This window comes from Phaethon lepturus, unplaced genomic scaffold (assembly GCF_000687285.1).
Source record: "Phaethon lepturus isolate BGI_N335 unplaced genomic scaffold, ASM68728v1 scaffold31542, whole genome shotgun sequence".
NCBI lineage: Eukaryota > Metazoa > Chordata > Aves > Phaethontiformes > Phaethontidae > Phaethon > Phaethon lepturus.
In genome coordinates, this window is record NW_010523100.1 from 10,957 (window position 1) to 27,119 (window position 16,163).

The following is a 16,163-nucleotide window of genomic DNA, read 5'->3' on the forward strand; positions in this document are numbered from 1 at the left end:
TGGACTTTGCAAACTGGTGGTCCAGCGATCACATTTCTTCCCTGGAGCCGCTAGCTACCAGATCAACCCACAGGCATGAGCCACCGCAGCATTCACCCAGACCTGCGTCCTGGGGCCTCCCATCAGTAGCAGTGAGTAAGAAGAGAGGCAAAACGGCATAAAACAGGGGCCGTTTCGAGGGCTGAAAATCCCACTGTATCTATGGCTTGCTCTCGAGGTCTGGCCCAGTGATAAGTGTAACCACAGGCTGAGGCACTGGGAATAGGGTGGGCTCTGTGGGGAGTGCATGTGCTATGTGTCAGGTAACCTTATGTATTTTCCTGGTCATCCATTTACAGGCTGGATGGGGCTGGCCCTCACGCATGTGTGTGTAAGTCCACATGAAGTAAATGTGAAAGTGATTTTGATCATGAAAGCGCAATTCCTGGCACCTCAACACATGCTGAGATCAGCATCCTCAGGGCTGTGTCCTGCGCTGATAAGTAGGAGTCGAGGCTCACCTGTTGACTGACTCATTAGTGGGGGCAATATAACTTAATTTCCAAGATGATCAGCTTTCCTGTGTACAGTGGGTTCTTACTATTGCAACAGTGCGTAATTATTATTTTTATAAAAAGGGCAGTCCGTATTCATTGCTTCAGTCAGCGGGAATTTGCTCCTTCAGAAGTGTTTGTCAGGGTGTGATGTCTGCTGGGCTGCCCTGGTAGGAAGGACAGTGGGCTTCAGCAGTGTGCAGTGGTGGGCTTGCAGGCGGTCACCTTCGGGTGGCTTTGTGAGACAGATAAATCCACGTCAGGGTTTCAGCTCCTCCTCTTCTCTCCCCACTTCTAACACTCCCTCCGGTCCATCTGGATGAGCGTTACTGACCTCAGTCGCATTCTTACCTGACTGCTTCGTTCCTCCTGGGTCCCAGGGACATATTCCAGCCCGGAGAAGAGCATGCCGTCTCCACAGCGATTGCAGTGTCTGCCAGCTCAAAGTCTGGGAGGCCGAGAACAACTCTCGATGTGTCTAAAACTTGAGCAGTTACACAGATATCAGCAGGGTTACAGAATTTGTGCTAGCTGAACATACAGCACTTGGGATCTGCCCTTAACAGAAGGGTCGTTTTCTGTAACAATCTATTTCCATAAATAGACTGAATATATTGATTGTGGTTTATTTCACATTAAGTATTACTTGGGTTTCCTCTTCCTTCTCCTCCAGTCCTCCTCAACTGAAAACTGGTAGAGAATGGTTTGTCAGTGAGTTATTGTTGAACCAAAGAACTTGCAAACCAAGTTTCCTTTTAGGAAGATTATCAGTAACCTGGAAGATCTCTTGGAAATGGTATTTAGTAAGGCATACTGATAAACCAGTGCCTGTGGCAGTATCATAAACCGTAAAATTGCCTTATAAAGGTCACAAGAACATTTAGCTTTATTTTCATTTCTCTCTGGATCTCCACAGATGTGTGAGAGGAAGTTTTGAAATGTATTTTCAACTTGTTTATTAAGAAATAGTAGTAATGACAAATGTGATCTTTGTTTTTTCTTTTGATTACGTAGCTATGGGCTGTAAGTGTTCTCACTTCCTAATTGCAAAGGTGGTAAAGATGAATCGTTAATTAAAATCTCTTTCCTGGACAGGTCTTTAAATGGTTGAGTTAATTACGTCTTTAAAAACTGACATGACTAAAAATCTCAGTTTGGTCCTTTGTGATGCCTTATACCAGTTAGTTTTCTGGTTATACAGAGAGCTCTAATGTGACCGAGACCCAAATTTCTGACGTAAATTACAGAAAGCCTACTTCTTCTCTTTCCTTTTCTTTAAAACTAAAGAAAGACTATTAAAAATTGTCCAGGTTTACTTTATGCATCAGTGAGGATAAAAGACCGAGCTGCATTTCCATTTTAATTTGCAGATCTGTTACCCTTCCTTTGACTGCTTGTGATGAGCAGTGTGACTAATGAGCTCCTCTGAACCAAAAAGAGTGGCACTTTTCCCTTTCTTCTACTTCCCCGTTTTTTATTCTTGGGTGTGGTTTTTTTATGTTGCTTGCCTCTGATGTTTTGCAGCTTTTCTGGTCTGGGCTTGGACTAATTCCCAGATCTGTTCTTGCAGATTTTAACTTTGCCATGTACCCACCGTCAATGATAGCAACTGGAAGTGTGGGAGCAGCCATCTGTGGCCTTCAGCTCGATGACGGGGACAGCCTCACGGACCTCCTGGCCAAGATCACAAACACAGATGTGGTGAGTGTCCCACATTCCTCTTCTCCTTTTGCTTCTGAGAGCGTGGTGGAGAACCGGGCCATCAAGCCGGGCCTGATCCTGAAAGCCCAGTGGCGTGAAGGAGGGGGACCTCCTGGAGCAAGCAGGTTGCAGGTGTGCACCTGGCACCTTGGTTGCAGTGCTTTGGATGTCCAAAACTCCTTGGCCTCCTCAGATCTATTTTCATTTGTGCTTTGTCAGCAGGTTGTTGGGGAGAGCCTGCTCTGCCCACCCTGGCTGATGGTCAGGCTTGCTCTAGGGGGGAGCCCCCTCGGCTACTGCCCGGGGCGATGGGGCGAGCAGGCAGGCAGCGTCCGCTGGGGCATCAGGTAAACCAGTTTGTGCACCGGCCCTGCAGCCTTGGAACTGCTCTTCTGGCCCTGATTGAGGTATTGTCAAGAAATCCTTGACTTGAAGGAAGTGAATTAATGAGCTAATCCCTCCGGCACGGGCACAGTGTGAGGCAGGTGCAGCCCAGGCTGCCTGCGTGTCTGTAACTTCACTAAGCTCACCCCATGAAGGGCTTTTCTTCGGCTTGTCAGAAGGTCCCATCATCAGTAGGAGAGGTGAACCTGATGGCAGTTCAGTGGTGCTCAAGCTCACTCAAAAGGGAGTTTGCTGGTCTGCAGGGGGACATCAGAAAAACCCAAACAGGACGACTGTGCTTGGCAGTCTCAGCTGAAAGCTGGGAGGACTGAGAGGAGCACCCCATGTGCCTTCCCCAGGCGGTGGTGCCTCTCGGGCTGCGCACCCGTGTCGGTGGGACGCTGCAGGGAGAGTTATGCTCCTGCAAATCCAAACCACTCAGTCTGTGGATGAAGAGGAGTTTAGTCTCTTGCGAAGCTGACCTCTTTTGCTGTGATGAAATCCACTTAGAAGGAAAGGAAATGAGCGAAGCATTCTGAAATGAAGGCTGCTGCTGGGTTTTTACCATAGAAGTATCAGTTTCCGATGCGTTGTCCTTAACATGTGCTAACTATAAATCCTCTTACTGCTTTTACTTCGCAGGGTAAATACAGTGTGCAATTATTAGATCTGTGATAACGGTGTCAAAAGAAGGACTGCTTTTTCCAGCAAATGTTCTACATTTTGGTTAAAAACGAGTAGTCCAGTTTAATAAAAAGAGAATTTCAAGCAGAAATTCTTAATCTTAACAAGAAGAATTTCACTATTTCTTTTTTCCTTGCAGGCAGATTGAGCCTAATTTTGAAGTGCAGTTCTGTGGCTTCCCATTTCTTTTGATGGGAACTGGGTTTTGCACAGAAAAGGGAAAATTTCCAATTCCGAATGCTTACAATGTAAATCATAGAATCACAGAATGGTTTGGGTTGGAAGGGACCTTTAAAGGTCATCTGGTCCAACCCCCCTGCAACAAGTAGGGACATCTTCAACTAGATCAGGTTGCTCACAGCCCAGTCCAACCTGACCCCTAATGTTTCCAGGGATGGAGCATCTACCACCTCTCTGGGCAACCTGTTCCATCAAGTAGCTGCAGAAATTTAACATGCATTTATTCCAGTGTAAATGGAAATCTTACACAGGCAATTGCTCTTTTGTGTCTGTTTTCTAAGTATGGAGAAGCAGCGTGGTGATACATTACAGTAAGCAGCAAGAGCATGCAAGAAGAATCTGGTATAACAATTGAGACTGCAGGGCCTGGTGCAAGTAGTGCACAAAGCTCATTTGTACATCTAGACCGGGCAAATCCATTAAGTGTACTTAATTTATGTGGATGACAAGAATTACCCGTTTTTGGTACTGATATTGGCAGTTATTGCCTGAATGAAATTTTCTCCTTGGATGTCTATCCAATTGGATGTAACATGCTAAGTTTTGGATGGTGCATCCAGCAAATGTCCAGGAGGACTCTTAAGACAAGAGGGCAGACATGAGAGGCACATTAGAAAACCGTGCAGAAGGCGACAAGGGTTTAGGCGACTTAACAACTTGTTAGCAAAGGTGCTGTCTTCAGCCAAGGTTGTGAATATCCACAGAATAAGGAAAACAGTTGCTGCTAGCCACCAAGAGCTTCTTGTATAACTTCATGGAGTGTCTGAAAGACTGGTGCCCCTCTGCTGTGATTTTCCTGGTTACATGACAATGGGTGATGTCATTGATGTTCAGCTGCTGCTTATTTTCATGGTAGTTTTTGCTGATGTATGCCCACGAACTGTTCATACCCTTGTGTTTCAAACCCCATCCTGGAACTGATCCAGCTTAAAGAAGGGGGGAAGGACCACTTGTTACTGTTTTGGAGTTGGTGGGTCAGGGGGGCTTGCCTGGTTTCTAAGCCAGATCAGTTCACGGGTGGATTTCCAAGAACAGCCTCACGAGCAGCTGAGGGAGCTGTGCACAGTGGCACAGGGCAGGAGCACAGGGGGAGATGGGGATGAGAGGAGTATCTGTAACCGTCATAGTCGGTGAGCCCCTTGTGCTACAGCTAGAGCAATTACAGCCTGATCGACCGGCTTGGTAGTCAGCAGGACAAGGATAATGACAGCAGCGAGGGAATGACAGCATATGGTGAGAAAGGGAACACAAATAGCCCTTACGGTGGCAGAGGAGGGACAGGGAGGCTTGCAGAGTGCAGGAGAAGGGAGTAATTGGAAAGTTTAGGTGGAGCCTGCAGTGTCGGCGCCTGCTTCTGCTGCTGTGAAGCAGAACGGAGCTCATCACTGCCCGCAGAAATCCCTGGGTAGTCCTTTGGAAGCCCTTTTTGAGGACGGAAGCAAGTGGTGCTCTGGTACCACCAAACCCCAGACCTAGAACAGGTACCCTCAGCAGAACCCATCGCTTTGTTCCTGCGCTGCTGCTCACGGCGGGGATTACACCCGTGGGGGGGATTACACCCATGGGTTTTCCTCCTGCACCTCTCCCTGTGCTTCTTTCTGGTTGCTGGCGGGTGCCTTGCTGCTTCCCTGCGTGAACGGAGATCCCAGCTGACCCTTCCCGTGCTCGGTTTGCGTGCTGGGGCTGTTTGTGAAGGCTTGCGGGGGCAGAAGAAAAGTCACAGTAGGGTGTCTTTCTGGTGGGATTTTCTCTCTCCTTGGTCTGGTAGAGCCAAAGTTAATTGGCTTTCACAGCATGTTGTGACCATATTACACACAACATATTGCGACCACGTTTGAGGGGGAATACGTGGCTTTTTTGGCGCTCTTGGGAGTTTTTCTGGATTCTCTTCATTTGATATTTGTTGATACACACTTAAAGCTCATGTTCTTTATTATAGGAGATGCTTGAAGCTCTCTCAGGTATCCCAACACTTCTTAATGTAAGGCTCTTTTGCAGCATCTTGCAGATTGGACAGACTTTATCTCTCACGCTGAATTTTTCTATCCTGATTGTTTCAGTTTGCAAAAAAATACTTGCCAAAACAGCTTAGTAGTTCTTAAGCGGTTAGAAGAAAAAAAGATGATGTTTTTTGCACAGAAAACTTCTTCATGCCTTTTCTTTGAAATTTAGGAGACGGGGTTTTATCAGAAATGTGCTTTTTGCCATCCTGGTGAAAATCTTCCCAAATTTGGCTGAGCTTATATGCCTTTGGGAAAAAAAAAAAATCACTTTTCCCAAATAAAAAAGAACTCTCAACATTTTACTGGTCACATCCTCTTCAAGAGTCTGTTGGCAGTCTTGTGTAGAGACAAGCTTTCTTCCCTTTGCTCGTGGTCTCAGCCCATAGCAGCGCAGACCGCTTAGAGTCTCGCTTGGCCCCCAAGTCAGAGCGCAATCATGACAAAAGGGGCTTCTGGATAACTTAATTGCTAAAAAAACTAAGTCTTTACAGAAGTTAGAGGTACTGTTATTTTTTCAAGATATTTCCATTGTTGTGTCAGAGGTGGCCTTAACTCAAAGTCTGCCTCTTGCAAGCTTTGGAGTCTTAGCCCAACCAAAGATGGCCAGAATTTTTAACCTGGGCAAAGTAGTGTGTTTTTCATTAGCCAGCTATTTGGAAATGGGAGAAATACTTGGTAGATACTTTCCCCGTGACTTTTGGGTTGGAATCAGGGCCCAGGACTGGAAAATTTCATCCCACATGTTAAAGCTTGAGAGAGAGAGAAGCAACTGAAAACAGGGTCTCAGAGAAGTATCAGGCAGTCTTAGCAGTAGGTAGTAATATCAGCCTCATCTGTAAAATGTATCGTTGGAAAAAATGCGTCGACTAGATTGTGTAAGAGTTAGCCCAAGGCTGTGTTAAGGAAGAGTAAAGACTATTGTAATATATTTTACACTGGGACTTAATTAAAATTGAATGAACAGCTTCGGTTCTCTCACTTCCTAATTTCTGATGCCTGAGAGCTGTTCCTGCAGCAACACAATTAATCCATTGTCACTGTGTCAATGATTTTGTTTTCAAAGGGGAGGTTAGGGAAGAGGAAGAAGTCAGAGCTCCTAGGCTTCAGGAGCATCACGAGGTGCAAAAGCAAGGGAACTGACAGAAATTACAGTTCTGCAGAGGGAAAACTTTTTGCCCCTCCCTGTGCCTGCTGATAGCCCACAGAAAATGGCAGAGAGCTTGAAGGAGAGTCCTTCACAACCAGAGGCTCCAGGGGACTTCGGCTTCTGGGTTTTTTTGGTGTGTGTGATTGCTTAGCATGGAAACTGATGATGAGACTTTCTCATTGGCTTTCCCAAAAATGTCACCATCTGAGGTGGAGCATGAAAAATTTCAGCTTCAGAGTTGCAAGCATATGAAAATAGAGAATGATAATTAAATCCTGATGCAGCTTGACTGCAGTGAGCTTTTCTGAACTTTTACTGTTTTCTAATGATAATTTGAGGGTGCGCTCTGTTTGCTGGGAAATAGCAGCATAAACCAAGAGGCTGAAGTCAATGGAGTTACTTTAGATTTCCACTGGTGTAACAGACTGGAGTTTGGCATTTAGTGCTATAATGTTTTTAATGGACATTTCATTAAGAGTTAGACCAAAATTATGTTATTAATAAACAGCATTTAATTTAGAGCCCAGCTGTTTGGTAAGCGAACAACCAACACACGAGTGTTTCTTTCAAAAACACATTGGTGTCAGCTATCCTTGTATGAAACGAAAGCAGCCCTCCAGACTTTAGACGAGATAGTACAAGGCATCCTGCCAGTGTCACTCTAGGGATAACAGTTACTTCTGAGAGATAGCTGCCCTGGGGCATTTGGTGAAGGTTGAATCACAGTATGAAGAGGCAGTGACAACGAGGCCATGCAAACCTCGGTTTCATTAGTCCTTCCACCTACCAAAATAAACACCAGGGAGCTACTCTTGGAGAAGCTGAGAAGCTCAGCAGCCGTATGGGTAGTGAAGTAGATCTGCATGGTATATCTGAATCGCCTTTTCTGATCGTTATTGTCCCAAAGAGTCAATAAGAGCTAGTCCCACACAGTTTCACACAGCTCTACGGGATGGGGATTGCGTGTTCTGATCTGTTTTGCTGCCAGAGAATGGGAATGTTTCCTTTGCTGTTTCTTGAAGAGGAGAGGAGGGGCTGGCGGGCAGAGAGTTAACAGACCTACTCACAGGAAGCCCTTGCGCTCCCTGTGCATCTCTTGGTGGGTCATTGCAATGGAAAAATAAACAACTCAGGAAGTCAGGAATTTCCATAGCATCCCAGACCAGCCCTCCAGTGCATGCAGTATCCTGTCCCTGGTGGAGCCAGATGCTTCAAGGAGGATATGAGCATCCCCGCTGCGTACAATTACGGGATGTGAGGAAGGCTAGCTGAATGGGTAGGGCACATTTTAAGACCTTGCAATCAATATTCTGTTTTGCCACAGACTTCTCTTGGGCAGATCTCTCTCCTCGCCTCGTGGAAGAGCAGCCATCAGTTCGGTGTGTCAGCTCAGTAGCCACGTGTCTGGAAACCGCCTCTCTGGCCATGCCTGGGAGTGTCTTCATAAATCGTGTGCGGGGCATGCATGACCTGACCTGGTTACTGCTTGCATCTCCCTTGAGTCTGTCCTACACTGGTGCCCCAGTTCTCCTTGTGGAGGCGAAATACATTAAGGTTTCCGAGAAGCTCAAAAAGCTGCTGCAGGGGTAGGTAGATGAGGTCTTTACCTGTTACAAAGCACCTTGGACCAGCATTCTGTAGGCTAATGTCAGTGAGAATTAAGCACACAACTAAGTTTTAAAGATAACCCTACTTTGAGCAGAAGGTTGCACTAAGTGATGTCCAGAGGTCCCTTCCAACCTCTTTCTATGAGGCTGAGTGCATTGAAACGTGGAAGCAACTATCTGGTCTTAGGAATGCGTTCAGGCTAACGTCATTGACAGAAGCTGACAAGGTTAGATCCCAAATTAAGCTGGTTAGTAGTTATTTGCATAATAAACTCTGTAGCACCATAGCCACCCGAAGTGTGTGATAATGAGGGTTATATGCGCACATCAGGAGCATCTTCTTCCTCGAGCCCAGCTCTCAAGGTTGCATCCGGATGACAAAAGGAGTTGTCTGCTCCGGCATCAGCAGCAGGGGAAGAGCTTTCAGGCAGAGCCAACATGTAGGTTTGTACGTGGCCACAAGTCCTTTTTAAAAGTCTGTTCCCAGATGGGAACTGGCGTGTACTGAGTGGTTTTGAAAATCCAAAGCATATTTAAGGGCCTGAGGTAGAAAGAAAAAAGGAACCAGGCTTTTCTTAAAGTCTTATCGAAACAGCTGGCCATGAGCCCTTGAAAATGTGGAGTCAGGCTGTTTTGAAGACTGGGTCCATAATAAATGGCATTTAAAATATCTCCGCTTAAATGTGCTACATATGTCGGTGCTGGGATTTTTTATTACCCCAAGGTCAGAAAAGTCCCTTCATAAAGATCCCGGCAAACTTTTGCACAGAAACAACGTTCAGAACCACCACGTTCAAGAATTCAGTTTCTGTTGAGCCACAGTATAAAATCATGGAAATCTGTCTCGAATGGGTAGCATTTGAACATTGTCCCTACAGCACATACACCATTTATCCCCTTCTTTGTAGTGTTTAGGGCCTGTGGTTTTGGAACCAAGTAACAGGACTCGCTGTATCTTATCCTGCCTTATTTGTTGCAGACCGCATTTTGTATGCAAGGAAACAACAGACGAAATAGCCTCCGAAAGAAAGGAAGAATGAGATAGTTTCCTAAGTTGTCTTTGCCTGAGTTGGCAGCTGCTCCGCTTCATTCAGCTTTTTGTTCCCCAGTGAGTGCTGTGCGTGTGTAGCAACAATGGGGTGATGCAGTTACACCGCGGGCTCATGGCGGAGTTCCGTCAGATCCATTCATAAATACAGCCTGGGCCGGCGCGCCGAGGAAGCCAGGCCCCCCGAGGAACCGGCTCCGCAGCCCGAGGATCGCCGCCGGAGGAGCTCACGGGCCGGCGGTAGACGGTCTGGTCAGAGACTTGCCCCCGACCTCCGGCGCGGAACCGATGCTCGGCTCATACGGCTTTGTGTAACACAGGCGGGTTGTCACGGCCTTTTTTTAAAATCTCCCTTTTCAGTATTACAGTTACAGCAGGGTAAATTCACGGCTTTTCACAGTTGCAAAGTATACCTGTTAGAGAGAGATGTTCGACTTGAAATCCCAAGCCACATTAAATCAGGGAGTATAATGGCATCAGCCCCTGGATCACCCTGCCAGTGTTTTGGCTTTACTCTCACTTTTTCCAGTTCTGAAAACATTGTTCTCTCCTGTTGCTATGAGAAATACCCACACGAGCAACAGGAAACCAACAAACGGACTGTTTAAGCAAAACAGTGGAACTGAATCTGGAGAGTGCATCGTTGAAAGTGCTGAAAAGACCGAAAAATCGCAGAGAAAACTGTGCCAACTTTCAGATGCTTCATGTTAGTCATCTTCTATATCACATTATTACAATAATGTAGCAATAGTAAGTGGAGAAATTCTGGCATAGATGCGATTTTTTTTTTTTTTTTTTTTTTGAGGTGTCCATGAAATGCCCTTTGGAACAGCAAATTACTGTTTGTTGTACTTGCAGATGGAAAAACGGAGACACAGACGCTTATCTGTAATTGATGCTATTTGTTACAGTAGCAAAAATAGTCACATTTAGGAGGGAAAATACTTCTGTTTTTAAACAGCGTCCGTTAGGCGTGAGATCACTGAGATACAGTAAACGTAGTAGCTGGGCACGATATTCCCACAGCAGCATTTCGGGCTCTTGTTTCGGAGAACGTCGGCAAGCTAAAGGCCAGCGCCCGGCACACGGAGGCCCTGCTTCGGGAAGGAATCCCTGTTTACGTCAGCAACGAAGCATGTGCTTTGGAGAGGTTTGAGTTGGGGCCTAAATGTGAACCAGCGGAGGAATCCAGCCGTCTTTTGTATTTGGGAGTGCAGATGACGCGTTCCACGCTGGAATTTATGTAAATCCCAGCCCTTTAATGCACGTCTGATGGCTGCTTTCTTCGATGATCCAAGCAGTGCATACGTGACCCGTGAACAGTATTGTCACTTCAGATGCCTCCAGCAATCTCTCCGTTTGCCATACTAGTTCCTGCACCCCAAAAAAAGTCCTTTTCTGGTTTCCCTTTTGCAGTTAGTTTGAAGAAAGAGGAAGAGATCTCTACAGCAGTCTTTGGGGGAGTTAAAAGCTATTTGTGAAGTAATTAATGTATATGTGGAAAACCAACCACTCTGTAACGCAAAAATGCGCTCCCAGCTTTGGGACTTCGAGCACTCAGCGAAGCACCCAGCGTTTGGGTCTTAGCTTCCCAGCCTTGTCAGGAAATGGGGGAGCGTCAAGGAGCATCCGGTCAAGTTACAGCTCGGTATTTTGCACCGTTCGTATGCGTATGTCATATATAACAACAGCCCTACTGTCACTCTCCTGCTGCTTGCAGTAAAGGGGCGTAGGGTTGCGGTTTGGCTTTTGAAAGCTCTTGAGAAAGGACCCACTCAATGGCTGAGCGGGATTGTCCTCAGCCGTGGCATTGCCAAGCGTTTCATGACACTGCCTTGCCGTTGGCGCGGGCTCGTCGCCAGCTGGGCTGTGGTAGCGGTGGCAGACCCACCGATCCCTGCCGCCTTCCCTGGGGCTACCAGGCTGAATACTCTTGGCAGCCGGATGTCCCTATGTCCTGGGGAGGGCTCTGAGATGCAGCGTCCCTTCCCTTCGGTCATTTCTCACTGGTCTGATCAAAGCTTCTAACTGGCTCGGGCTGCTGCTGGTGCTGGCCTTACTTATTCCGTGGTTGCTGGTGCATGAGACCTCGCCACGCCGCTAAGATCTTGTCAAGGGTTGAGAGATACTTAAATTTAACAGAATTGAAATGGAACGTGTTTAACAAAGCAGTAGTTTTGCAGTCTTTGCTTTCTTCCTCAAATGCTGTCATAACACATTTTCTCTGGACGCTGCTTTTCCCAAATGGGTGCCATCTTGGATGGATGGGCAAAGACTGGGTGGCTGCAAGGTTCAGACCACTTTCCCCGGATGCATTCGGAGGCTTGCTGGGGTAAGCGTTCTTATTTCTTCTCCCAGGCAAGACCAAAAACTGAGATGCAAAAGGGGAACCTAAGAATCATGACACAACAAGCGCTGTGACCTGAGGCGCTTGTGGAAGAGGCCAGCGCTGAGTCCATCGCTGCGGCACGGCATGCCTTCCTGCCTGCCGGCGCCGGCGGGCGGCCAAGCTGTGGTGGTTGCCGGCAGGAGGAGCGCACGGCCTCGCGGACCTGGGTGTTACGTGGCCGGCGTGGATCCAGGGGTGCGCTGTCGTTTCTAGGCCCTGCCTGGCTGTGAAATGAAACCGGTGGTTTAAATCTCTTCTAGAGTGGCTGTCATCGTGGGAGGAGGTGCAATAAATACCCGTCCGCCGTCCCCTTACGGTCACAGAAGCTCTGGATTGATTCAAAATGGAGAAAGAGAGAAAAGCTGCATGGCTGAAGTAGTTTACCTTCTTGTGATAGCCCTCTGCTATCGGCATTTGAGAGGAGTGATCTTTTTCTTTGTGGAGAAGGTGGTGTTCTGCTACTCAGTTGCTGCGGGATCTGGTGCAGAGACCATGGCCATCCGAAAGGTACCATCTGCCAGCTTCGGTTTGGATGGTGTGCCAAAGGCGGCTTGAAAACGGCTAGATAAAGCCTATGGCAGAAACACAAGATAAGTTACTAGAATAGTTAAAGTCTTTTCAACACTTTTCCCTTTTTTTTTTTTTTTTCCCCTCAATTTATTAGTCCGGTCATAATCTTGCAAGATGGAGACGATGCCTTGTACCTGTTTATCTCAGTGAAGCTGGGGAGACAGGCTGCGTGGGTCGCCATGAGGCAGTCCCGCAGCTCGGAGCAGGCAGGGTTGAAAATCCCAGTGTGACCAGTGGAAAGCGAGAACCTGTTGGCTGAGTTGAGTGGGAGGCCTCCCCTAATAGCTTGCCAACGGCATTTTCGTAATAGCATTATCAACATCAGTTTAAAACTGGAAGCTGGGAGGCAGTGTAGGGCTTGTGTATTATAGAGGTGTTGAAAAGTTCAAGAAAATGAATTAATTCTGCAGGATCTTTCCTAGTGCTTGTGCTTTCTTTCAAGATTGTCATGCACGGAAGTTGAAATCCTCAATTAAAATGGACTTGAATAAGTAGATCCTGCCACAGTGCTGATGATTCCTCCTTACAGTAATTTTCACTGCCCAGCATTTCCATCACAGCCATGAGGGTGCTCCTCATGGGACACAGAAAAGCATTGCTTTTCCTTCAAATGCGTTTCAAGTGTGCTAGTAAAATCACTAAGGGTTGAAAAAATTTCAGGGGGGAAAAAAAAGAAAACCCGAAATTAATTGCCTTTTTAGTTCCGTACATGCTGAAGTGAAAATAAAGCTATGGAATGGAAAGTACCTGAACTATTTTAATCATTAAAACTACTAGACCATACAGAAGAATGGGGAAGTTAATCCATGTGACACACATTTAAAGAACTTTTTTATAAAACCAACAAAGGCAACCCTACAATATTCTGAAGGAATGGCCCAGTCGCTGTATTGCAAAATCTAGGGCCATTACTTCAGTACGCTGTAGTATTCTTTCAAGGAAGATTTGCTGAAAATAGTGCAATTCTTTTTTCTCTGATATGCTTTTAAAGCTTTAATTTTCTCTTGTCAGTGCTATTTAGAGCTTGCAAAATCGAAGTCCAACAGTACAATATGTACACATGCATCAAATCCACATAAAACTTGGAGGAGTTAGGAACACTTCATCATGGGAGGGCCAGGCTGATTGTCCTGGTAGGGTTTTTTGTATTTTTTGTATTGTGTCACTTTGGATTTTCAGAAAGTTCCAGTGAAGCAAACAGAAGTGGTAGCCCCATCTGTAAAAGAAGCCGCTTGCTGTATCACACTACGACAATTGGGCTGATAAGCTACTCACAATAAATTCTTTTTTTTTCCCTTTCACCCATGAGATTACCATCCAGCTGGTATACTTCATACATCTTACGCCTAGTTGCAAACTGAGACAGTGCACAGCAAATGCGGTTTTAGGATTTTTCATGTAAGAGTACAAGTACTTTGCTCACATGTTGCATGTGCCAGGTGTAAACTTCTTCTGCCAATTCCAGTTTATTAAAAAAGCCATTGACAGGTTTAGTTGGCATCTCATTTGGAATAAAATATGTTGCTCAAATCTGCCTACAGCATTCTGATGTTGTGCTGTGCCAGTTATCATCCGTTGTCCCGCAGCTACCACGGTGAGTGAAAACCCATCGTGTGACCTCAATACCTGAGCAGAAGCGGTGGTGTGGGCTTGTGTGTGGTGTTCGGCAAACGGGGATGGTTGGCTGCTCGGGCACAGCCAGGACTGACGACGGCACAGCCGCAGCCTCGGTGGACGGGTTTGGTGTGTCTCCATTGTCGGTGCTGGAGAGTTCGGGCTGCATCGACTGGTGTGTTCCAGCTGGTTTTGCTGCATGACTGAGGTCCGCTCAGGAGTCTGGGGTTGGCTTTTTTTTGTTTTCTTGCTAGATTTTGATTGTAGAACTTGACAACCTGCAAAATAAAGGTTTCACCGTTTTTGGTTTGTGCTGGCCAGGCAATTTCAGGCCCTGGATGGATGCTTCATAGACAAGGCTAATTAAACAGAATGTATTACTCAGTCTAATAAAAAACTGAGCTTTAGTATGCAAATAGCAACACTCTTCTAGGAAGCTATTTCATGCTGAATGCAACATGCTGGTCGTTTTACCATAGTGTTCTTTGTTTTAAAGAATTCAGTGGGACTTTATTATAAAAATTCAAAATGTAAGTGCAGACCAGAGCTAATACATGACAGAAAAAATACATCAGTGGCCTGTGGATCCCATGATATAAAATCCATGCAACCTGTGACAATTCCTTTCAGGCTCCCTTCATTGGTTTTATGTATAAAATGAAGACGTCAGAAATGAAGCATTTCTCTATGGGATTACCTAGAGATTTTAGTCTCTTCATACATTAAGTGAAGCATCATATTGACCATCAGAAGTTTTTGTAATAACAGTGTAAATGACCATATATAAGAGTGTTTAGAAACGGACGAAGTTGGCTCCAAATGCTCTGGCCTTATGTTCCGCATGTCACCACCCTTCCTTCCCCAAGCCTGGCTGCAAGGAAATTGCCTCATTAAGCTCTCCAGTCTGAAGCTGCTTGTAAATATCTGTCTTTTTTTCAGAAGGACATACTATTTTGAAATCGTGCACCATTGTGCTTTAAAAGAAGAGATGTTTATATACTAAAAAAAAAGTGCATTATGAGTGTAGTCTGTAACAGGAGTCTCCAAACTGCTGCCTGTGCTCTTTCTTCCCTTTGGAAGTGCCTTGACCCTTGAAGTGACTTGTTGCCGTTGCCCTCTCACAAACAGGTGAATGCTTACAACAGACCTAAAACCCACTCAAGCTAATAATAGGGGATTTTCTTTATCTGAGTTTCTGCTACCTTTTGCTAGATAGGTACTTCGGAAGAAAGGCCGAGGAATTTGTCTAGCTCCCATTGTTAAACAAGCAATTAGGGTATTAGGAAATCACTGAATCCCCCAGTAATACAGGAGGAAGCCCCAGCTATATAAAGCATTTACGTGCTTAAAAAAAAGTACATATAAAGTACATATTCCATATTCTTTCCTTAAAGAAGGTAGCTTTGCCAGGAGCAGCAGGAAAGTGGCGACAGACAGAGAAGCCCTTCTCCTTACCTTTTGCTAAAAGGGAAGGGAGAACTCCGTGAGGTGAGGCATGCTAAAATCTCACCTATCTGTCGTGGATCTCATCACCAGAAAATCCACTGTGCTCACATTTTGTTGCATCTTCAAAGGCATTTGCCTCCGTCTCTCGCTTCTGAGGCTTCCTGCTCCGTGCCGAGCAAGCTCAGACTAAAGCTTCCCCGGGAGCGGGAGGCCAGCAGACGGCAGTCCCCAGCCGACGGGAGCGCGAGCAGGGACGGGGTGCTCTGCCTGCCAGGCAGCTCTGGGAGGTCTGGTTTTAGGTGTGCCCTCCTCCATCAAACCCTGGCTGTAGTGAATCCGATGCATGAACCATGTGTTTGGTAACTCAAAAAGTCTTTCTGATTAACCTCCTGCTGGCACGGTTGCTGCTTGAGGAGTTTTGCAGCATGGGGTCCTGGGGAAGGCAGCGGGCGCTGGTGTGGGGATGGAGACAGGGGTGCAGCCCCCCGTGTGGGTCTGCCCAGAGCCGCAGCCTGGGCACTAGGATGAGCTGGTGTCCTGTCTCGGGGCAGGGGCAGGACTGACCAGGCACACTGAGACCAGTGTTTTTCAACAAAGCCTTCCTGCCCTTTCTCTTGAGCGGTCATTGCTTTAGTACACCGATAATACCTGCATGCTGAGCTGGCTTGACATTTCAGATGCTTCGTGGTTCTGAGCCCCAAGGTTATTCACTGGTTGCAGATGATTGTGATTATGGCTGTGGCAGTGCAGTGGTGGTGCCCGTGAGATACCTCTGATCTTCCGAGAGCATCATTCCT

General features: G+C 46.4%; 1 protein-coding gene across 1 annotated transcript in view; it reads left to right on the forward strand.

The window, feature by feature from the left end:
- Window positions 1-16,163, forward strand: part of LOC104616874 (G1/S-specific cyclin-D2-like) — a gene marked incomplete at its 5' end in the record, with an annotated part of 29,024 nt that overhangs the window by 9,183 nt on the left and 3,678 nt on the right. Inside the window, one exon of the mRNA XM_010282028.1 lies at window positions 2,104-2,234. Coding sequence (XP_010280330.1) covers window positions 2,104-2,234 — 131 coding nt within the window. The remainder of the gene's footprint in view (window positions 1-2,103; window positions 2,235-16,163) is intronic.